A 25,724-nucleotide genomic window follows, 5' to 3' on the forward strand; every position below is an offset into this window, starting at 1 on the left:
ATGTGTACTAATAGTTATCAAATGAGTAAATTTAGGATTTGTGCACTTCATTGTTGTAAATTGTATCTCAACTAAAATTTAAAAATAAAAAAGTTAACTGTTCCCGTACCAGGAGCCAGATGTGGGCTGCCAGGGAGAAAACCAGGAATCTTGACTGCTAGATCAGATAAAAGACACTAGCAATGGGACACTTAGTCCTCCCAAGGCTTTAGAAATGGCCTTGCTCCATGAAAATGACCTTCACTGAGGCCCCATGATGGATGGTAGTCGCCCTCCACTATCAGCTATCACCTATGTGGTGATCCCTCAGTGCCAACCCTCCTATGTGTATTCGACTCCTTTTTTTTTTTTTTAAAGATTGTATTTATTCATGAGAGACAGAGAGAGAGAGAGAAAGAGAGGCAGAGACACAGGCAGAGGGAGAAGCAGGCTTCCCTCAAGGAGCCCCATGTGGGACTCAATCCCAGATCCCAGGATCATGCCCTGAGCCTAAGGCAGACACCCAACTGCTGAGCCACCCAGGTGTCCCAACTCCTGTGTAAGCACAATCCCTCTTGATCCTCCATTAGCCACCACCACAGTAGTTTACCCCCAGGATATGTCAGCATGGTGTCTACTAATACACCATTAACTTGCAGCTCTTCTTTTTACTTCTGTTAGCCTGGAGCACAGTGTCTGTACAATGACCTACCAGCAGGTCACCATATCTTGTCTTTTTTTAAAATCTTTTTTTCTTTTTTAAGATTTTATTTATTCATGTGAGACAAAGAGATTGAGGCAGAGACATAGGCAGAGGGAGAAGCAGACTCCCTGTGGGGAGCCCAATGCAGGACTCGATCCCAGGACCCTGAGATCACAACCTGAGCCAAAGGCAGATGCTCAACCACTGAGCCACCCAGGTGCCCACAATATCTTGTCTTATCACAATTTTCTGCTGACTCCCTATTATCTCGTAGCATCATTTCTCACCACCCCTTTTAGCTGCCATTACAATTTTTGCTGACCCATTTGCTCACCAGAGTGTCTTTTCACCCTTTTAGCCTCCAGGTTTGTGACTGATGATCCTCTATTAACTCAGTATCATGGAATTTTTTTGCCTTCCTTTAGATTCACCATGGTGACTGCTGCCCATTAACTCAAAGTAATGTGTCTTGTCACCTTCCTTTAGACCTAATGTAGTGCCTGTTGCTCCCTCATTCGGCTGCCGTTACAATATATTCAATCCAATGTGTTCTAATTACGGTGTCTACTCATCCTATGTTGGATGCTATCGTTATGGTGATGTTTATTAGCCACCAGTAGTCACTGTCTGACCCCCCCCCCATGAACAAACAGCACAGCACAGTTGCACCAGTATCTATCTGCTGTTCCCCAATTATCCACCAGTGTGGAGAGTTTGATCCTTCTGAGCCCCAACGCAATATCTGCAGAACTCAGATGACCTTGTCACTCTGTCTTCTGATCCCGTTTACCAAGGTTCAAGTTTTTTAATGTTGAGACCGAGTGGTGTCCACTGAAAATAGCCCCCATCACTGTGTCTTCTGACCTTACACTACAGCCTGTCAGTGTATCTGCTGACCATACACTAGTGTCTTTTGACTGATTGATTTTTAAAGATTTATTTATTAGAGAGGGAGAGTGCATGAGCACAGTGTGGAAGGGAAGAGGGAGAGGGACAGAGAATCTTACGCAGATTCTGTGTTGAGTGGAGCCTGACATGGGACTCAGTCTCATGACCTGAACCAAAGCCAAGTTGGAAGCTTAACCTACTATGCTGCCCATGCTCCCGAAAGTGTCTTTTGATTTATTAGGCACATGCAGAGTATGAATTCCTTGAGGATGCATCACTATGTTTTTTGCCTTTACAGTAGTCAAATCATTGTGTCTGCTAAATCTCTTCCTTAACCACTAATATTGTGTCTGACCAGTTGAAGCCGCAGTAGTCTGCTGACTCCACATTAGCCCCTGTTATGGTGTCTTTTGATCCTCCATTAACCAATACTAGTTTCTTTGACGCCCATGAGGCACCAGCAGTGTATTTGCAGATCCTTCTTAGCTACCATCCCTCTGTCTGTTGATCCCCAATTAGCCAGAAGAGCTGAGACTAACTTCCATGAGCTTCCAGTACAGTATCTGTTGATTCCACATTAGCCCTACCTTGCTGATCACCCTTTAGCTATAAGTACAGTGTCTTTGACCTTCCCAAGTTCCAATCATGGTGTTTGTGACTCCATTAACCCTCATCACTGTGTCAGCTGATCCCTCATTAGCCAGTAATATAGTGTCAGAATGCATTGATGGGCCAGCAAAGTGCATGCTGACCATACATTAGAGTTTATCACTGTGTATGCTAACACCATATTAGCTTCAACACTGTGATTGCTCACTAGTTTAATCGTTGCCTCATGCTTGTCAGTCCTGGCACTGCCGCTCACCCTGTATTTGTGTTATCACTATAACTACTAATATTGGTCACAAATGCAGTGGTTTTCATCCTAAAAAATCAACCCTTAGCCCTTGGTCACTCTACTGATTAGCCATTAGCCACCACTAAAGTGATTTTGTCTCTGTCTCAGCATCAACTCATTTACTACCCCCATCTTTGTGAATGCTGGTCCCTCATTATTCCCTAGTATGGTGTATTGGCCTTATGAACCTCATCCTAATGCCCGGGACTCATTAGAACCTACCCCACATTAGAGCCCTTCATGGTTCAGATGATCCTGTATTAGCCATCAGTACAGTGTTCTTGACTCCCAATAGTCCCCCCTATGTGCCTGCTGGCACTATATTAGCTCCCATGACTATCTATTGAATTCCCACTAGTCATAAGTATAGTGTCTTTGATCTCTGTGATTACTCCCCACATTTTCTGGTGACCCTATGTTAGGAGCAGCCATTTTCCCCTGATCTTTGTATGCTGATTTGTTGGCTATTGTTTCAATCCTTGCAGTTGTTCCTTGGACTCTGGTGGTTCCCCAGTCCCTCCGACTATTTTATTTTTCTGTTCCTTGCACTTGAGAGCCCACTTCTTGGTGTTTTTTGTTTGTTTGTTTGTTTGTGTTTGTTTTTGTTTTCGTTTTTATGGCCATGGGCTTATCCTTAGGGTCTATCCCCTGTTGCTTTGGCTGTTTTGCAGTCCCTCTGATTATCTTCTAAATACAAGGACTATTTTGTGATCTCTCCAGATGCTAAATGATCCTGCTATTCCTCTCAGGTCCAGACACTGTCCCCTTGTCCCTCCAGCTGTTTCTTTGTTTCTCTGACTATTCCCTCAGCCTGAGATTTTTCCCTTATCTCTTGGGCTGTCTCCTTGGTATTTCTGGCTGTTGCATGACATTTAGGTATGACTTCCTCTTCCATTTGGCTAGAGTCTCTATGGCTGTCCTCTAACTATAAGGACTGTTCTCTGTCCCTCTGGCTGTTTGGTAGCCTGTTTGTTTCACATCACTGCAGTGACTGTTCCCTGTCCCTATAGCTGTTTTCTAGTGTCCTGGAATATTTCTTCGACCCTAGCTTATTGTCTGGAACCACAGACTGTTCTTGCTGCTTCTGGTTATTCTCCAATGCCTGGAATAATTGACCTTACTCTCCCAGTTGTTATCCCAATCCTAGGTATGTTCACACCTGCTTATTTTCTGGTTTATCCAACTGTTTCTCAACACTAAGTTACTCTTATATAATACACTGGATGTAGCTGGGGGTATTAAACAGCAAGGAGTTTCAGGGTGCAGATGGGAGCACCTTCCTTCCAGGTAGTTCCCTTTAGTTGTGGCTGCCATGGAGAAGCATACTTTACAGAGAGGCTTCCTACTTCAGGGTCTTTGTATGGCTCTTGGCAGGCTATGTGTAGTCCTGGGGTTGCTGCATTTCCTCCCATTACCCTTCTAGAAAATCCACTAAAGTGAGTAAAGTGAGTTATTCCCACCTGGGATTGAGCCCTGTGTTGGGCTCCCTGCTCGGTGGGGAATCTCTCTCTCTCTCTGTCTCTCTCTGTCTCTCTCTTTCATGCTCTTGCTCACTCTCTCAAATAAATAAATAATCTTAAAAAGAATAAAACAGACAAATTGGATTTCATCAAAATTAACAACTTTTGTTCTGCAAACAATACTGTCAAGAAAATAAGAAGTTAACCCACAGAATGGGAGAAAGTATTTACAAATCACATATCTGATAAGAGATTTCTATCTAGAATTTATGTAGAACTCTTATGACTCAATAATAAAAACATAAATAACTCAACTTAAAAATGGGCAAAGGATCTGAACAGACATTTCTCTAAATGAGATATACGAATGGCCTAAGCACATGAAAAACTGCTCAACATCATTAAGCATTAGGAAAATAAGAATCAAAACCACAATGAAAAAAAAAACCACAATGAGAAAACACTTCACACCTACTAGTATGGCTAGAAAAGAAAGTATAGACAACAACAATTGTTGGCAAGGATTTGGAAAAATTGAACCCATCTTACACTGCTGGTGAAACATAAAGTGGTACAGCCATTTTGGAAAACAGTTTGAAAGTTTCTCAAAATGTTGAGCAAAGTTATCATATGATTCAGGAATATCTTTTTTTTAAAAAAGATTTTATTTATTTATTTGTGAGACACACACACACACACACACAGAGAGAGAGAGAGAGAGAGAGAGAGACATAGGCAGAGGTAGAAGTAGGCTCCTTGTGGGGAATCTGATGCGGGACTCAATTTCAGGTCCCCAGGAACATGACCTGAGCCAAAGGCAGATGCTCAACTACTGAGCCACCCAGGTGCCCCTGATTCAGGAATTTTAATCCTGGGTATTCACCTATGAGAAATGAAAACATGTCTGTATAAACACTTATATACAAATGTTCTCAGCAACATTATTCATAATAGCCCCAACATGGAAACAACACAAATGTCCATTGACTGATGAATAAATAATCAAAATATGGTATATCCATACAATGAAACATTCTTCAGTAATCAAAAGGAACGATGTCCTGATATTGTTACATCATGGGCAAAATTTGAAAATATTTGAAAGAAGCCAGTCACAAAAGACTATGTAATTGTATGACTCCATTTATAAGAAATGTTCAGAACAGGCAAAACAATGGAGGCAGAAAGTAGATTAGTGGTTGTCTATGGCTGGAGTGGGAGGAGGTGGGAGCAATGGAGAGTAGACTGCTAATGGGTACAGGGTCTTTTTTTGGGATGATGAAAATATTCTAAAATTCTATTGTGATGGTTGTGCAACTTTGTGAATATACAAGATTTAATTGTCATGTTAAATGGGTAAATTTTATTGTATGTGAATTACACCTCAATAATGTTTTAAAAAGAAAAATATTATAAAAATAAAAAAGATTTTAACTAGGTCAGTATTTTAAAATTTGAGTCCTTGTAATTTTTTTAAAGGAAAAAAATTTAATTAGTGTCTGCTTATAATTTTGACTAAGAAAATCTTATCTTTTCCTTGTTCTAGCTGTGTGTCCTTAGGGAAATTATATTATCTCTCTATGCCTCAATTTTTATATCTGTAAAATGGGAATTAAATATGCCTAACTCATAGGAACAGTATGAATATTAAATGAAGTCATATATATATAAAGTGCTTAAAACCATGCCAGGCACCTAGTCAGCTCTCTGTAAGTATTAGTTATTATGAGTAGTAACAGTAAATATAATTTATAATTTAGTAGTGATAAGTCCTAGTAAATTATTTATAATATATAATATTGCAAATGTTTTATTAAGAATGATAACTTATAAAAAAAGAATGATAATTTATATTAGAGATAATGTGTAATGCTAGGAGTAATAATTTCATGCATGCTGGCACCTTTATTTTTTTTCAAGATTTTATTTATTCATGAGAGACACAGAGAGAGAGGCAGAGACATAGGCAGAGGGAGAAGCAGGCTCCCTCGGGGGAACCCGATGTAGGACTCCATCCAGGACCCCAGAATAATGCCCTGAGCCAAAGGCAGATGCTCAACCACTGGGCCACCCAGGTGTCCCCTGGCACCTTTAATTTTGATGGTATTTCCTCAAAACATTACAAATATTAAGATGCTCATTTGTAATGTCTTTTTTTTCTGATGGTGATGCTCATACACTAATTTCTAGTGTGTAAATATCTGCACTGACAAATACCAACGTTTTCAAAGACTTCTTTTTTTTTTTTCAAAGACTTCTGAAGACAACCATCCCCCCATTGATAATGTTCTGTTACTATTTCCAAGTAAGGTCACATTCTAAGGTACTGGGGTTAGGGCTTCAATGTACCTTTTTGGAGGACACAGTTCAACCCATAAAATTAGTTCCCCTTTATGCAGTCCCCATTATAGACAAATCCCAGTGTTTATAAATCTCAACTATTGCCAAGATTGCAGATGACAAATCCCCAAGCTGTTGGTAAATAGTTGCCTTGAAACGTCTTCTCTTTGTGGCATATCCCCTCTTTCATAAATACCCAACTGGAAAATAGTTTATCAGTTTCCTATTGCTGTGTAAGAAATTACCACAGACTTGGAAGCAAAGCAACATTCATTTATTATCTCACATTTCTGTAGGTCCAAAGTCCAAGTGAGTTTGGCTGAATTCACTCCTTAATGGTCTCACCAAATGAAAGTTGACCACAGTGAACTCATTTGAGGCTCGCAGGAAGAATGAGTCCATTTCCAATCTTGTTCAGTTTATTTGCAGAATTCAGTTTCTTGCAGTTGTAGTAAAAGGTTCCCAATTCTTTACTCAGCCAGGGCTTGTTCCCTGCATTTAGAAGCCAATCTCATGCCTCACCAAATGGGCCTCTTTGTCTTCGAAGCCAAGAAGGATGTGCCAAATGCTTCTCATGCTTTCAGTTTCTCTGATGTCCTTTTATGCCACCAAAAGGAGAAAATAGCATTTTTGAAGGGCTTCTGTGCTTAATTAGATTAGGCTCAATTGGATAATCTCTCTATTTTATGGTCAACTGATTAACCTTAATTTCATTTGCAAGATCCCTTTTGCTTGTTAATGTAATACAGTCATGGAGTTATATGTCATCATATTCACAGGCTCCACTTACATTCAAGGGAGGAGCTTATGTAAGGGTGATAGAGATATTAGGTTTCATTCTCAGAATTCTGCCTACCATAGCCACTTTTGTGCTACCTACTTATTAATGAATATTCTACTGGCATATCTCTATTTATGATTCCCATTGGTAAATCTCTCCTTTCATAAATACCTACCCATCAGCAAATCTTTCATCCATTAACCTCTTGGGAAAAAAATCACTCCATTCAAAAATACCCATTAAAACATATCTATTCATGACCCCTCTTGACAAATCTCCCCACTGAGAAATAAAAACCATTGACATATCACCCATAGATGTCTGCCATTGAGAAATCTTATTCATAAACACCTGTTGGCATATTTCTTTTTTAGGAGGGAGAAAGAGAGGAGGGGAGGGGCAGAAGGAGAGGGAGCAAGAGAATCTTAATCAGGCTCCATGTCCAGCATGGAGCCCAGCAAGGGGGGGTCAATCTCTCAACTCTAAGATCATGAACTGAGCTGAAATCAAGAGTCAGATGCTTAACCAATTGAGCCACCCAGGTACCCCTTCTTTTTTTTTTAAGTTTTATTTTTAGGGGATCCCTGGGTGGCGCAGCGGTTTGGCGCCTGCCTTTGGCTCAGGGCGTGATCCTGGAGACCCGGGATCGAGTCCCACGTCGGGCTCCCGGTGCATGGAGCCTGCTTCTCCCTCTGCCTGTGTCTCTGCCTCTCTCTCTCTCTCTCTCTCTGTGACTATCATAAATAAATAAAAAATTTTAAAAAAAAGTTTTATTTTTATTTGGGTAATCTCTACACCTTACATGGAACTCAAACTCATGACCCTAAGATCAAGAGTCCCATACTCTTCCCACTGAGCCAGCCCACCACCTCCATTGGCATATTTCTTTTTTCTTATTTTATTTTAAGATTTATTTATTTATTTATTCATGAGAAACACACACACACACACAGAGAGAGACAGAGACAGAGACAGAGACACAGGCAGAGGGAGAAGCATGCTCCATGCAAGGAGCCTGATTTGGGACTGGATCCCTGGTCTCCAAGATTACACCCTGGGCTGCAGGTGGCGCTAAACCGCTGCACCACCGGGGCTGCCCCATTGGCATATTTCTTAATTTATAACTCCTGTTTAAAAATCTCTCTTTATTGGGGTACCTGGGTGGCTCAGTTGATTAAGTATCTGACTCTTGATTTCAGTTCAGGTCATGATCTCATGGTCATGAGATTGAGTTCCAAGTTGGGCTCCTTGCTGGGCATAGAGCCTGCTTAAGATTCTCCCTCTCCCTCTCCCACTGCCCCTCCCCTCCCCTTGCATGCACATGTGCATGAGCACTTTCTCTCTCTCAAAAAATCTCTTTATTGATAACCTATATAATACATACTCCATTGTTGCTTGCCTTTGAAAAAAAAACCTATATTCTTAAATATCCACCTGATTGTATAACTTGTTATCTTTAATGACAAGTTGCCTTATTTTATAAACACTTGCCTACTGACATATGCCCTATTGCTCAGCTTATTTTACATAGATACCCATCATAATACCCCTATTGACGTATACTACATTGGTGTATACAATACCTATTGTATATCTCACCATTCATGTACACCTATCAACGTATCCCTGATTGGTTGCTCCATATTTATCAGGATCTATATTCCTAAATACTGCCCCTTCCACTTGTATAACTCCATTGATGATCACTGGTGAAAAATCTCTTTTTTCTTAAATACTCACCAAGCATATCATTGACAACACAATTTACAGATCTGATTTGTAAATGCCTGCCCATTGGAATTTTTTTTACTTTGAAAATCTGTTGAACATACTCATAGATTTTCACCTACCGGAGAATATTTTTCTTTCTTTTTTTAAGATTTTGTATTTATTTGAGAGAGAGAACACAAGCAGGGAGAGTGGCAGGCAGTGGAAGAGGGAGACGCAGGCTCCCCACTGAGCAGGAAGTCCCAAGAGGGCTTGATCTCAGGACTCTGGGATCATGACCTAAGCCTAAGGCTCCACTGACTGAGCCACTCAGGCTTCCCTCTTTTGTTTTTAAGATTTTATTTATTTATCTGAGAGAGAAAGACCACAGGCAGTGGGGAGAGGGAGAATCAGGCTCCCTGCTCAGCTACCTTCCCCTGAGCAGGGAGCCTGATGTGGGGCTCAATCCCAGTACTCCGGGATCATGACCTGAGTCAATGGCAGACATTAAACTGACTGAGCCACCCAGGCACCCTGAAAATATATTTTTTAAAAAGATTTTATTTATTTATTCATGAGAGACACAGGCAGAGACATAGGCAGAGGGAGAAGCAGGCTCCATGCAGGGAGCCTGATGTGGGACTTGATCCAGGACACCGGGATCACACCCTGAGCCAAAGGCAGACTCTCAACCACTGAGCCACCCTGAGAATATTTCTTATTGACAGCCTACATTCACATATCTCCCCTTTCTTTAATACTTCTCAATAATCCCACAGCAATGAGCACTCAATCGCTGTAAGTTCCCCATTCATTGATACAGGTTCGTTGGCACACTTGTCTCAAACTCAGGATGCAATGTTACCTATTCATAAAAAATCACACTAACTCAAATATATCTCATATTGGTGACCTCCACTGACGAATCTCCCCATTTATAAATTCCCTTCTGTGACTTATTCCAGCCAAGATGGAGTCACAGGGACTGGATTTCCCTCAGGCCTGGAATAAACAAAGAAAACAAACAAACAAAACCAGAGAAAATACATTAACCCCCCCCCCCCAATTTTCATGGTGCTGGATATCAGGCAATGAACAATGGTGATCCATGAGGAAAGAGAAACAGGAAATGAGCCCTATGATTGGTCTAGCTTACCTCACTGAGAGACTACCCAGGGCACTGCACAGAGTGGGGGAACTCGGGAAAAGGCTGATAAATTCCCTGACTTGAGAAGGAATGGAGAGTCTAAGGAGAAGAAGGCAGCTAGAATTCATAGGACACACTACCAGAATGGAGAAAACTGCACAGAGAGAAGATCCAAGTGATCTCTCTAGGGTCCTCCTTGAGTGTTCAATAGAGTACCACTCAGGCACACATGTGTGAGGAAACTGAGGCCAGTGAGAGAAGCATCTGAAAGAATAAGAGGAAATGGTGTCTGATGCTCACACATCACTCTGAATAGTGTCTGTGATCACCAACCAGGCTGGAAAAATAGGCATCACATAAAAAAATCCAGAAGCTATTGCCCCAATAGTGGAGAATAGTTACCCCTAGGTTGAGCACTCCACCAGATACACCTAAAAATTATATAAGGAAGACCTGACCTGTGAGGGTAAAACTATTTCCAAGGAACAAACTCGTGTCCCAGAACAAAACTGAAAATAATTTATAAAAATGCATATATACCCAGTATCCAACAAAGTAAAATCCACAATGTCATTACATCAAATATTAATAGGCATGCAAAGATGTGAGAGAACAGCACATATAATGAGAATAATCAAGCAATCAACTAACCCAGAACTGACACACGTTAGAATGAGCAAATAAGGGTATTTAAAAAGTTACTATCAATTTCTTGCACAGTGGCTTCTCTTCCCACCTCTTTGGTCTTGGCCACCTAAATGAGATGATGAAGGGGAAGTCTCCTTCATCATTTGGAAAGTGTTCCAATAAGATGCACACATTGTGGCTCTAACACCTACCACCTTCAGAAGTTGACCTGTGGCAAATGTGGCTATCGTGCCAAACAGAAGAGAACGTACAACTGGTGCTCCAAGGCTGAAGGATGAAATACCACTGGGACCAGTCAGTCGAATGAGGCACCTAAAAATTGTATGCCACAGATTCAGGCATGGATTCCATGAAGGAACAACAAACACTGAAATCCAAGAGGGCAGCTGTAGAGCATCCAGTTCACCTGAAGGATTTCAAAGATTAGTCACACAGTAAATGTTCTGGTTTAATTAATAAATGAATGAATGAATGAATGAATGAATGAACAAATGCATTGCATATCCTCAGAAAGTTAGTAGAGACTTGGAAGAAATATATATAAAAACCCGATATAGGATTTCCACTTCTGAAAAAATGGAATAGATGCCCTTTTCCCTATCTTTCCCACAGAGTACATAAAAACCCCCTGGAAATGATGTCTAGAAAATCAAATGTAAGATGACTCTGAAAGGTGGAATAAAAAATGCAGACTGGCTAGGGATCTCAGAACCCAAAAAAGAGCACACTGGTGAGTTCCATGGGTTTTTTTTCTTTTTTTTTTTTTTTTTTTTAAATTTTTTATTTATTTATGATAGTCACAGAGAGAGAGAGAGGCAGAGACACAGGCGGAGAGAGAAGCAGGCTCCATGCACCGGGAGCCTGATATGGGATTCGATCCCGGGTCTCCAGGATCGCGCCCTGGGCCAAAGGCAGGCGCCAAACCGCTGCGCCACCCAGGGATCCCTTTTTTTTTTTTTTTTTTTTTTTTAATTAATTTTTTAATTGGTTTTTTTTCTTCATGTATTTGAGACTGTGCTGGGGAACCTGGCAACGTGGGAATGCCAGTGGTCCCAAACAAGAAAAATGACCTTACCAAAGCTTGCTTTATCTTGTCAAAGAACCAAGAAATGGGTAGTCTAATGAGAGTAAACTTTTAGAAAATAGTTACTTTACTGAATCAAAACAGTGTAGAAAGAAATGTGGCCTGATTTCCATCCACAACAACAGATGCCAAGTAAAGAGCTTATATTTTCATCCTCTACAGGCTGTAAAATTCATGCCCAACCCCTGCCAAGGTGGTCTCAGGAAAGACTGATTATAGAGCTAGGACTTTTGTCTTGACCAGGTTGTAACAAGCCTTCCCCTGTGTGGTGTCAGTGGAGACCATGTGGGGAGCCTTGACTTGCTCTCTCACTTGGCAGTATCAAGAAACCCCTCCCTTTCCCTGGAGGGTGGTATCATTGGAGGTCATGTAGAGAGCAGAAAGGAGGCACTGCTACCTCTTCCATTGAGAGAAATACAACTGGAGCCCTACTTGTGAGTGGAATTCCAAGCCCTACCCAATAGTAACAATGAACCTCCCCTCTCTGTTATCAACAGAGGCCAAGTGGGGAAACTAGACTTCTCCCCCTGCCTGGCATTAGCAAACTGGCACCCTCCACTCATTTTCCTTGCTGGGATGGTATCAGAAAAAGCCAGTTTAAAAAGAAGGCTTAAATAAGAACCAGAGTTTCATAACATACCTAAAATGTTCAGCTTTAGATTGGAAATCACTTGTCATACCAAGAACCAGGAAGATATCAAACTGAATGAAAAAAGACAATCAATGCGTGTGAACACCAAGATGATAAATTATCTGACATTATCTGACAATAATTTTTTAAAAGATTTTATTTATTTATTCATGAGAAACACAAAGAGAGAGGCAGAGACACAGGCAGAGGGAGAAGCAGGCTCCCCACGGGAAACCCAATGGAGGACGTCCTGAGCTGAAGGCAGACACTCAACCACTGAGCCATCCAGGCATCCCTGATAATACTTTTAAAGCAGCCATAAGGGGATCCCTGGGTTGCTCAGCGGTTTGGCACCTGCCTTCGGCCCAGGGCATGATCCTGGAATACCAGGATCAAGTCCCACGTCAGGCTCCCTGCATGGAATCTGTTCTCCCTCTGCCTGTGTCTCTGCCTCTCTCTCTTTCTGTGTCTCCCATGAATAAATAAATAAAATCTTTAAAAAGAAATAAAGCAGCCGTAATACAAATGCTTCCTCTTCCTCGGCGCTGCCTGTGGAGGTGGCAGCCATCTCCTACTTGGTATCATGGCTGCCCTCAGACCTCTGGGGAAGTCCAAGATCATTAAAAAGAGGACCAAGAAGTCCATCAGGAACCAGTTAGACTGATATGTCAAAATTAAGCACAACTGGCAGAAACCCATAGGCATTGACAATAGGGTGCCCAGAAGAAGCAAGGGTCAGATCTCGGTGCCCAACATTGGTTATGGGAGTAACAAGAAAACAAAGCACATGCTGCCTAGTGGCTTCTGGGAGTTCCTAGTCTATGTCAAGTGTTGCTGATGTGCAACAAATCTTACTATGCAGAGATTGAAAGCTCATAAAGATCTCCTCCAAGAACTGCAAAGCGTTTTCTTGTGGAAAGAGCAGCCCAGCTGGCCATCAGTGTCAACAAACCCAATGCCAGGCTGCACAGTGAAGAAAATGAGCAGACAGCGTATGTGCATATTGTATTTGTGTTAATGAAACCATTAAAAAAATGCTTCAATGAGCAGTTAAGAACACTTGAAACAAATGACAAAATAGACTCAGCAAAAAAAATAGAAAGTCTATCAAAGATATAGAAGTAAGTAAAAAAAAAAAAAAGATATAGAAGTATATATAAAAACCACATGGGAATTTAGAACTGAAAAATACGATAACCAAAATAAAAACCTCAAAAGAGCTCAGTGGAGGAACAAATGAAGGAATTGGTGAGTTGGAAGTAAGTATGGAAATTATCCCATCTGAACAACAGAGAGGGAAATATAATTTAAAAAACGAACAGATCTTCAGGGACTAATGAGACTATAACATAGTATTTATTTACTTATTTACTTCATTCATTTTTAAAAGATTTTATTTATTTGTTCATGAGAGACACACACAGAGAGAGAGGAGAGACACAGGGAGAGGGAGAAGCAAGCTCCCCACAGGGAGCCTGATGTGGGACTCAATCCCTGGACCTGGGATCATGCTCAGTCTAAGGCAGATGCTCAACCACTGAGCCACCCAGGCACCCCTTTAACACAGTATTTAATAATCATGTCATCAGAGTCCTGGAGGAAAGGAGAACTAGGACATGACTAAAGAATTCAAAAATTACCAAAAAATTCCTAAATTTGGTAAATAGTGGATTTACAGATTCAAGCATCTGGGTGTTAATCTGGGAATACATTTATTCTTCCTTCATTTAAAAAATTATTTATGTTTTTTAAAGATTATTTTTACTTTTAGGGGCTCTTTGGTGGCTCAGATGGTTAGGCATCTGCCTTCGGCTCAGGTCATGATCCTGGGGTCCTGGGATTGGGGTCCTGTGTCAGGTTCCCTGCTCAGTGGGGAGCCTGCTTCTCCCTTTCCTTCTGCCTCTCCCACACTGCTCATGCTCTCTCTCTAATAAATAAATAAAATCTTTTTAAAAAGATTTTTTTAGTCTTAAATAATCTCTACACCCAACATGGGGCTCAAACTTACAACCTCAAGACCAAGAGTTGCATGCTCTACTGTCTAAGCCAGCTAGGTGCCCCTCTTCCTTCATTTTTTTAAAAATTTATTTTTATGTTTTATTATTTTATTTAGAGAGGGGGAGAGTGACAGTGGGGGGAGGTGCAGAGGGAACGGGAGAGAGAGAATCTTAAGCAGGCTCCATGCCCAGCGTGGAGCCCAACATGGGGCTGGATCTCACAACCCTGAGGTCATGGCCTAAGCCAAAATCAAGAGTTGGATGCTTAAGTGACTGAACCACTCAGGTGCCCCCCTCTTCCTTCATCTTTTTTCCTTCCTTCATTTTAATTTTTTTATTTTTTATTTTTTAAAAGATTTATTTATTTATTTATTTATTTATTTATTTATTTATGATAGACATAGAGAGAGAGAGAGGGGCAGAGAGAGGCAGTGACACAGGAGGAGTGAGAAGCAGGCTCCATGCAGGGAGCTCGACGTGGGACTTGATCCCAGGACTCCAGGATCGTGCCCTGGGCCAAAGGCAGGCGCCAAACTGCTGAGCCACCCAGGGATCCCCCCTTCCTTCATTTTTAAAAGATAGTTTTGCTGGATATAAAATTCTTTTTTGGCTTTTTTTTCCTTCAATACTTTGGATGTCATTCCATTGCCTTCTGGCCTCTATTGTTTCTGTAGAGATTCAGTTGTGAAGGTTATTGGGGTTTTCTTCTATATGCCCAACCATTTTCCCCTTGCTTCAAGATTCTGATTTTATATTTGCCCTTTAGCATTTTGCTTGGATGTGTCTGGGTGTGGGTCTCTTTGAATTCATCCTACTTTAAGTTTGTTGTGCTTCTTGGATGTGTAACGTCTTTCAGCAAATTTGGAGAGGCTACAAATGGGTCCTGACAGGAAGAGACACTCTGAACTAAGTCATACATACCTGATGGTAGATGCAAATGTTCAGAGTACTATAAAAGGACCAGAATGGAAGAGATTGTACCAATTTGGGCCATCAATTTACATTTCTTCAGACCTTGGAATAAACTTTACAACTGTATTAGTTTACTTGGGCTACCATAATCAAATACCACAGATTGGGTGACTTAAATAACAGAAAATTATTTTCTCACAGTTCTGAAGGCTGGAAGTTCAAGATCAAGCTGACAGCAGGGTTGGTTTCTGATAAGACCTCTCTTTCCAGCTTATTGGTGACCATCTTCTCATTGTGTCCCCACATGGCATTTTGTCTATGTACACACAGCACTGGAGTATCTTCCTCTTTTTTTTTTTTTAACATTTCCTTTTCATTTAAAAAAAAACTATTTTTAAGTAGATTCCATGCCCAATGTGGAGCTTGAGCTCACGATCCTGAGATTAAGAGTCCCATGCTCTACTGACTGAGTCAGCCAGGTGTCCCTCTCTTATTCTTTCCATAGGGACACTAGTTCTATTGGATTAGGGCTCTACCTTTTTTTTTTTTAAGTTTTTATTTATTCATGAGAGACACACACAGAGAGGCAAATACATAGGCAGAAGGAGAAGCAGGCCCCTGTAGGGAGCCTGATGCAGGACTTGATCCCAGGACCCCATGATCACACCCTAGGTTGAAGGCAGATGCTCAACCACTGAGGCACTTGGGTGTCCTGGTTATGTGAGAATTCTTAAGGGCCTAATGTGATAGATTCTGCCTTCACCCCATCTGGAAAAATTGGGGTTCACAATGAATGCAGCTGATTTACTTAGAGGTTGAAATACCCTGCTAGTTCTGAACCTGTGTAATGATTCCCTATATGAATGGGAGTAGATTGAAGGGCAAGCATTTGCTAGACTGGCATTGCTGTTGGCAATCTGGACTAGGACAGTGGCCAAACCTATTGTCTCTCCTAAGGGTGAAAAATTTTGATCAAATTCAATGATAAACGGAGAGGAGGAATGGTAGCTAAGAGTAAAAGAATGAATGGAGGGACACCTGGGTGGCTCAGTGGTTGAACGCCTGCCTTTGGCTCAGGTCATGATCCTGGGGTCCTGGGATTGAGTCCTGCATTGGACTCCTCGCAGGGAGCCTGCTTCTCCCTCTGCCTACGTCTCTGCCTCTCTCTGTGTGTCTCATGAATAAATAAAATCTTTTAAAAAAAAGATACTAATATTTCAGAAAAAAACGAATGGATAGGTTATGCAACAAGGAAAATCCATTAAATTGGTACATGAAAGGCTCAGAGAAAGAGATAATATTGTCTCTTAACTCAATTATATCAGATGCCTGAAAGAATGAAGCCATATGTTACCAAGACTGGCACTACCTTTGGAACCTGACAAGGTGGAAGGGAGCCTACAAACTGTGTGGCATTCCTTTGGGAGATGAGCTGGACCAATTGTTGATGACTGAATAGGACTCTAGTAATGTGCCAGTATCTTTTAGGCATTTTATTTTGGAAAGAACACTTAACAGGAGATACACAAAATTCTAAATGTGCAGTACCTTATTGTTGACTCTAGGTATAGTTTTGTATGCAAGTTATATTTACTACCATACTGCGATATGGTGTAACACTGGCATTGTTGCTAATATTATATTTATATTAATGATCAAATATATTGATTAAGTGAGCTAAAGACTTTTCAGGATATAATTCTGATGGCTTGAAGAGCTGGATTTATTTGTTTTTTTAAGATTTTATTTATTCATGAGAGACACAGAGAACAGAGAGGCAGAGACATAGGCAGAGGGAGAAGCAGGCTCCTCGCAGGGGAGCCCGATGTGGGACTCGATCCCGGGACCCCCAGACCACGACCTGAGCTGAAGGCAGACACTCAACCACCGAGCCACCCAGGTGCCCCTAAGAACTGGATTTAATTAACCATCAGCTAATTTCCATCCTAAAGAGTTCATCACAAGTACATAATAAGGTATAGATAGAGGGAGATCAAAGGGGAAGTGTAATCAGATAAACATAAAAACATGAAAATGTATACAATGGCCTTATAGGATGGATTTGCTTTTTACTCTTGCTGACATTATATAAATATTATACTAAAGGTAGGTGCCTAGGCAAATATATTTTGCTGTGAAAGAGCCTTTGCCAAATTTCAGGGGTTGGCCTATATTTTAAATAACTTAACCTTACTCTGGGAGGCCTGGGTGGCTCAGCGATTGAGCATCTGCCTTTGACTCAGGTCATGATCCTAGGACTCCGGGATGGAGTCCCACATCAGACTTCCTGCATGGAGCCTGCTTCTCCCTTTGCCTATGTCTCTGCCTCTCTCTCTCTCTCTCTCTGTGTGTGTGTGTGTGTGTGTGTGTGTTTGTGTGTGTGTGTGTCTCTTATGAATAAATAAAACTTTTAAAACTTAACCTTATTCAAAGAGAAGTCTGGCCTTTGCCCTCAGATTCTGGAAAATAATTTCTAGGCCCTTGGAATGTCATACCTGATAGGAATGTCTTTATTTATCTGGGGGCCTTATGCCTTCCAGATAGCAACTATGTGATTTAGGGTGAGGGCTCAGAGCCATATGAACAACATAATGAAGTGTGGGGTCTTTGGTTTATGAAGCTTGGCTTCTTGGGGGTTGGAAACTGAAATCAGCCATGTGAACAGTCAACCATGCCTATATGATGGAACCCCTTGAAGACTCTGGATACCAAGGCTTGAGTGGGTTTCCCTCGTTGGCAGTATTCCATGCCATTGTCACATAGCAATGCCATGAAAGTAATATCTTGATTCTGTGGGGAGAGGACAACTGGAATCTCTTCCTTCCAACTGGAAGCTTACCTTCTAGGACTCTGTTCTATTCACTTCTTCCCTTGACTGATTTTAATTTCTATCCTCTAGCTGTAATAAAATGTAACCATGAGTATTAACAGCATTCAGTGAGTTCTGAGAGTCTAACCACCGAATTATTAAAACTGAGGGTGGTCTTGGCGACCCTTGAACTTGCTATTGCTGTCCTAAGTGAGGACAGTCTTGTGTGAGGGCTGTTTCCACGAACTTCTGCACAAGATAAACATATAAACATCAACTGACTTTCTATATACTAGTAATTAACAATAAGAAGTTTAAATCAAAGGGGCACCTGGCCGGTTCAGTCTGTGGAGCATGTGACTCTTGATCTCAGGGATGTGGGTTCAAGTCCTACACTGGGTATAGAGATTACTTAAAAAAAAGAAATTAAAAAGAACAACCAATATTACACAATAAAGTGTAAACAAGACAACAACAAGTTAAAAAAGCATCAAAAATATGAAAGACTTAGGGAATCATTTGTCAGATGTGAAAGACCTGTATATTGAAAACTACAAATGTAATAAAATGTAACAATATTAAAGAATACTTAGAGAAATGGAGAGATATATCTTATTTATGAGTAAGAAAACAATATTGTTAAGATTTCAGTTATCCTCAAATTGATCTATAGATTCAAACTAATCCCAATAAAAACCATGGCATTATTGTTGTTGAAATGGACAAACTTATTCTACAATTCATATAGAAATGTAAAGGACCTAGAATAGGCAAAACAAACTCTGAAAAAGAAACAGCTTTATTGAGGTATAATTTACATTCTATATTTAAATTGTACAGTTCAATGACTTTTTTTAAACAAAAGTTTATTCTTAAATGTACAACAGTTCATTCTAGCTATAAGTGGCAATAGATGTTATGGCAGGGAATCCAGATGTTTAAAAAGGAATGGAATTAAGGATCACCTCAATGACCTTTATTAAATTTACCTAGTTGTGAAACCATCACCACAATCAAGTTCTAGAACATTTATATCACCCCAATAAGATTTCTGTACTAATTTACAGTAATGATCATTCCTATTTTCAGCCCCCAGTTAACCAATAATCTACAGATCTTTATAGATTTTTCTGGAAATTTCATATAAATACAATATACGAATATAATACTTGATCTCTTTTGTCTTGCTTCTTTCACTTAGCACATTTTGGAGGTTCATCAATGTTGTATTATTTATTAGTATTTGTTACTTTTTATTGCTGAGTGCACTACATTTTGTGTATCCGTTTGCTAGTTAATGGACATTTGGATTGTCTCTACTTTTTGCCTTGTGTAAATAATGCTGTTACAAATAAGTGCAAGTGTTTGTGTGAACACATGTTACATATCTTTTGGGTAGATACTAAGGGTGACATCTCTGGGTCTTATGGTAAATTTATGATCAACTTTTAAGGAAACTGCCACTTTGGAAAAGTGGCTATACCACTTTGAAGCATCTACACCAGAAATGTATGCAAGTTCCTAATTTCCATATCTTTGCCAACATTTGTTGTGGTTGTCTTTTTTATTATAGCCATTTTACTGCATGTAAAGTGGTATTTCATTGTGGTTTTCATTAGAATTTCCCTAATGACCAATGATGTTGGGCATCTCTTTATTTGCTTACTTGCACTATGTCTTTGGTGAAATGTCTCTTCAAGTCTTTTGCCCATTTTTATTTTATTTTATTTTTATTTTTTTAAGTCAATCTTTTTTTTTTTTTAAGATTTTATTTATTTATTCATGAGAGACGCAGAGAGATAGAAAGAGAGAGAGAAGCACAGACACAGGCAGAGGGAGAAGCAGGCTCCATGCAGGGAGCCTGACATGGGACTCGATCCCAGGTCTCCAGGATTACACCCTGGGCTGAAAGCAGCGCTAAACCACTGAGCCACCTGGGTTGCCCTTTTGCCCATTTTTAAAATGAGTTGTCTCTTTTTATTGAGTTGTAAGAGTTCTTTATGTATCCCATATACAAGTCCTTTATCAGACAGGATTTACAAATGTTTTCTCCTAGTCTGTGTTTTGTCTTTTAATTTTATTACTGGTGTCTTTTGAAGCACAAGTCTTTTTGAGTTTTGGTTTAAGTTGTTTATTATTTTTTCTCCTAATGGATCATGCTCTTGGTGTCCTAAGAATTTCTTGCCTAAAACAAGGTCACAGAGTTTCTCGTGTTTTCTGCTAAAATTTTTATAGTTTTAGCTTTTACAGTTATGTTTATGATCCATTTTGAGTTGTTAGAATGGTGTGAAGATTTAAATTTATCTTTTTTTTGCATGTGAATATCCAATTATCCCTGCACCAAATGTTGAAGGGCTTTTCTTTCCTCATTGAATTGCCTTCACACTTTTGTGAAAAAAAAATGTTTACCATAAGTATGAGGGTTTATTACTGGACTCTATTCTATTCTGTTGATCTATGTATCAATCCCCATGCCAGTAGCATACTGTCGCAATTACTGTAGTTTTGTAATAGTTTTGAAATTGGTAGGTAAATGTCCTTCTACTTTGGCAAATTCCTTTTTGCTATTCTTGATCCTTTCTACCTCTCTCTATATTTTGAGGATTAGTAGATCAGTTTTGGGGGAAGGAAGACTGCTGAATGTTTGATAAAATTGTATTGAATCTGTAGGGCATGTGATTTTTCTTCTTCAGTTTGTTAATATGATTACATTGACTGATTTTTTAAAAAGATTTTATTTATTTATTCATGAGAGACACAGAGAGAGAGGCAGAGACACTGGCAGAGGGAGAAGCAGGCTCCACGCAGGGAGCCCAACATGGGACTTGATCCGGAGTCTCCAGGATCACACCCTGGGCTGAAGGTGGCGCTAAACCGCTGAGCCACTCAGGCTGCCCACATTGATTTTTGAATGTTGAAGCAGCCTTGCATCACGGAATAAACCTCACTTGGTCATGATGTAGAATTCTTTTTTATGTTGCTAGATTCAATTTGCTAATATTTTGTTGAAGGTTTTTTCACATCTTAAATTCATGAAGAATATTGGTCTGTAGTTTTTTGGTTGTTGTTATGTATTAGTATGGCTTAAGTATCAGGGTAATACTGGCCTCTCAGACTTGGGAGAGTGCTCCTTCTTCCTCTATTTTTTGAAAGATTTTATTGAATTTTGATATTATTTATCCTATAAATGTTTAATGCAATTAACCAGTTAAGCCATCTGGCTTTAGTCTTTTTTGTATGGGAAGATTTAAATTTACTAATTGCTTACTACTGTAATATAAATGGTGCAGGCATGTGAGGACCATGCCTGGGTGTCAGATCTCAGATATCAGTTAACTGTCTTGGGGAGCTACTATGGTGGGATTGGAAGATAAGAAATAGTAACTAAAATCACACTGCAATCACTATATAGTAACCATAACATACATATATATATATATACACACACACACACACACACATACATATACACACATACATACATATATATATTCATTCATACATATATATGCAAGATTTAAATGTATCTTTTCGTGTGTGTATATATACATGCACATATATATACACACACACATATATATATATATACACACACACACAAATATATATATGGGCTAAAGTAAAAAAGATGGAAAATACCAAGTGTTGGCAAGAATGTGGAGCAACCAGAACTCATATACTATGCTGGTGGGAGTGTATATTGGTATAGACACTTCGGAAAACTAGTTTTATAAACTGAAGCTGAGCATATCGATACTGTACGACTTGGCAAATCAAATCCTAGATATATGCCAAACAAATTCATAAATATATTCATTAATATATAGGTACCAAAATATTTATAGCACCACTATTCCTAATAGCCAGAAGCTGCAGACAACCCAAATGTCCATCAACAGTGGAATAAACATATTGTAGCATATTCGCACAATGGAACATAACATGACAATGAGAATGAATTGTCTGCATTCAACAAAATGGATGAACCTCACATTTACAATGTGAATGAAAGAACTAAAGATTATATTACTAAAATATGAAATATAATTGTTTGACTTAATTTATTTAAATTACCAAAAAGACAAAACTAATCTATGCTGTTAGAAGTCAGGATAGCGTTTATCTTGGAGGTTGAGGGGCAAGGCCTGGAAGGGAGCACAGGGAATGCTTCTGGAGTGTTGGGTGTTTTGTTTCTTGATTTGAGTATGTTCAATTTGTGAGAGTTCATTGAGCTGTTTGCTTATATCTGCATTTTTTTGTATGCAGTATATGTTAATAAAAAGGTTTAAAAATAAAACTGTATGCTAGAAAACCCCTTTTCTTATGAGTATCATGAAAAACATTTAAGGGAAAATGAGAAAGTATCTATATATCAGTGCTTTAAAATAAAGCAGTGCTCTTTCTAGAGAAGTCTTCCAGTTATTCAACTATAATCATATCTTAAACTAACCAAATACAGTGCAACATGATTTTATCCCATAGCAATCTACACAATACTACTCTAATGTGCATGTAGAAAATGAACGTATTTCACCAAATTGAAAGAAAACCAAAATCAAAATGTTCTGTATTGAAATCCAATTTATCAACCACTCCTTTTCAAAAAGAAATCCCAAGGAAAGCAGAAGCTTCAGTGCATGAGACCAGAAGTCCAGTGTGTTGTGGCTCAGTTCCATTGTTTTAGGGTTAGTTACAAAGGGGATAATAAGTCTATGGTGTTCAGCTTACATAAATAATAGCTTTTGGGGTACAGGTTAGAAGGTATGCAAACCTTTTTTGAATGTGAATCACCTGCTGCCACAGCTTGTAATTAATGAGGGAACAACTGCCACCCTTAGATGTCTGTAAGGTTTATTAACTGTATTATTCCTGTAACATCGGCTAGAGTTATGCCTGATTTGCCAATGCATAAAGTCATTTTAAACTTAAAGTGATACTTCAAGTTTAAAAATTATATTTCATTTTTTAAAAATATATTGTGGTGAAGGGAAAAGAAAGAATAGTTCCTCATGGCAATCTTTTCTGTATTTTAAATGTCAACGATCACAAAAACTTCTGGCTTCTACTCACAGATCTGCATTCCTGAATAGGTTTTTGCCTTGACTTTGTTGCTCTGCAGGTGTTTGGACAATGAAAACTCTTCTCCCCACCCTAGAAATTTGAAAAAAAAAAAAAAAAAAAAGGTGGCCAAAATATTGAGGACTTTGACATCCCAGGGTATGAAGAACAAATCAGTGCTGAATTTATAGAGTCCTTTATCTAAAAAGTGAAACAGAGGTTACAAGTCATCCTCTGGGGTCTCTATCTCTACCATTTGTAGGAGCTTGAGGGTCTCTGTGTGAATCATGCAACCAAACAGGACTATTGCTCAAATGCCTTATCAGTGTCTCCCTATGCATATAATTGCATGTCAACTGTGGTGATGCAGGTACTTATATTTCCAATTGACTGAAGGATGCTACTTGGCTTTGTTTGCCTTCTGTTCACTTAAGCTGTAGTTTGCCATAACATACCTATTTCCCCCTGCACAGTGATTGCAGCATCCGGCACCCCCTTCCCCACTACGAGACATCTGATGCATACCCAGTTGTGAGTTCCAGCTGAAGGCTTTTTCAGCTAATGGCTTTATAATTTTTCTCCACTATGAGTTTTCTGGTGTTTAATGAGATTTGATCTGTCAGTGAAGGCCTTCTGACATTCTGTACAAGCATAGGGTTTCTTTCCTGTATGAATAATCTGATGCATACTTAATGTTGCTTTCTGGATGAAGGCTTTTCCACATTTATTGCATTCATAGTGTCTTTCTCCAGTATGAGATTTCTGATGGATGGTGAGGCGGGACTTCCAGGTAAAGGTTTTTCCACAGTCACTGCATTTATAGGGTTTCTCTCTAGTATGGATTTTCTGGTGTGTTATAAGATTTGACCTGTCAGTGAAGGCCTTTCCACATTCAGCACATATATTGGGTTTCTCTCCTGTGTGAATCTTCTGATGTACACGGAGTTGTGACTTCTTAGTAAAACATTTCCCACAGTCACTGCATTCATAAGGCTTCTCTCCAGTATGAATTCTATGATGTGCAATGAAGTGTGATTTCTGGATGAAGGCCTTCCCACATTCAGGACAAACGTAGGGTTTCTCTCCTGTATGGATTCTCTGATGTACACTTAGTGTTGATTTTTGGATAAAGGCTTTCCCACATTCATTGCATTCATAGTGTCTCTCTCCAATATGAGATTTCTGATGTATTTTGAGGCGTGACTTCCATATGAAGGCTTTTCCACAGCCGTTGCATTTATAGGGTTTCTCTCCAGTATGAGTTTTCTGGTGTTTAATGAGATTTGACTGGTCACTGAAAGCCTTTCCACATTCAGCACACATATAGGGTTTCTCTCCAGTATGAGTTTTCTGATGTGTAGTGAGGTTTGTCCTATGAGTAAAGACCTTTCCGCATTCTGTACATATATAGGGTTTTTCTCCTGTGTGAATTCTTTGATGCACATGGAGTTGTGACTTCTTAGTGAACGATTTTCCACACTCACTGCATTCATAAGGTTTTTCACCGGTATGGATTCTCTGATGTGTATTGAAATGTGATTTCTGGATGAAGGCCTTCCCACATTCGGTACATACATAGGGTTTCTCTCCTGTGTGAATTCTCTGATGCATTCTAAGTGCTGATTTTCTTGTGAAGGCTTTCCCACATTCACTGCATGCATAGTGTTTCTCTCCGGTATGAGTTTTCTGATGTATATTAAGGTCTGAATTCTGGGAGAAGCCTCTTCCACATTCACCGCATTCATACGGTTTTTCTCCTGTATGAATTCTCATATGTCTAAAGAGATATGATCTGTGGAAAAAGGCTTTTCCACATTCACTGCATTTATAGGGTTTCTGCCCCGTATGAATTTTCTGATGTGTAATGAGGTTTGACTTGAGAGTAAAGGCCTTCCCACACTGAGTACATATATAGGGTTTATCTCCTGTATAAACACTTTGAGATACATTAATCTGTGGCTTTTGAATGAGGACTTTGTCACTTTTATGGCAATCATGGGATTTTTCCTCAGCATGAATTCTCTGATGCTCAAAGAGATATGACTTCTGGGGGAAGCTTTTTACACACTCAGTACATACATACAGTTGCTCCCCAGTCTGAATTTTCTGATGGTGGATGAGAACTTGTTTGTTGCCAAGATGTTTTTCACATTGATTAATTTCACAGGAATTTGCTCCCGTATTAGCATTCTCAGTAGAGGAAGAGCTATGGGCAAGATTATCATTTCCAAAAATCTTATCAAGCTTCTTTGTTACACTGCTTTTATTATGATTATGTAAGTTTAAAGTATGCTTCAGACTCTTTCCAAATGTGTCATAGTTATGGAGTCTTTTAATTGAAGGAACAACCTTGGTACTCACATGAATTATTTTTTCAATATTTTTATATTCATAGCCCCTCTCCTTAATCAGTACTTTCACATGACTTAAAGGGTTGTTTTGGTTTTCTTGAGATCTCTCTAGCTGGTTATTATTTTGCCACAATTCTTCTAAAATGGAACATAATGGATTTTTTCCTATGGATTGACCAAATTTCTCACAGTGGAACAAAACTTTTCCAGGAATTCTCTGTTGTTGCATTTCCCCAACATCCTCATCTACAAAGAAAAAGAACTAAGTGAAAATGATGCAAAGGACAATTAGCAGAGGGTAGGGGGTACATGTAGTTCAGATAAGAACATA

The 25,724-nt window shown here is 39.5% G+C and overlaps 1 protein-coding gene and 1 pseudogene across 10 annotated transcripts in view; both read right to left on the minus strand.

Moving 5' to 3' along the window:
- Positions 1-18,765: 18,765 nt before the first annotated feature.
- ZNF41 (zinc finger protein 41) overlaps positions 18,766-25,724 on the minus strand; it is a 46,152-nt gene continuing 39,193 nt past the window's right edge. For all 10 annotated transcript variants that reach the window (XM_072743246.1, XM_072743249.1, XM_072743241.1 and 7 more), the window contains one exon: positions 18,766-25,639. In XM_072743246.1, the coding sequence (XP_072599347.1) occupies positions 23,610-25,639 (2,030 nt within the window). In that variant the 3' untranslated portion in view covers positions 18,766-23,609. The remainder of the gene's footprint in view (positions 25,640-25,724) is intronic.
- LOC140596048 (protein archease pseudogene) lies at positions 22,819-23,565 on the minus strand (annotated as a pseudogene).

Source organism: Vulpes vulpes, chromosome X, assembly GCF_048418805.1.
Source record: "Vulpes vulpes isolate BD-2025 chromosome X, VulVul3, whole genome shotgun sequence".
Lineage (NCBI taxonomy): Eukaryota > Metazoa > Chordata > Mammalia > Carnivora > Canidae > Vulpes > Vulpes vulpes.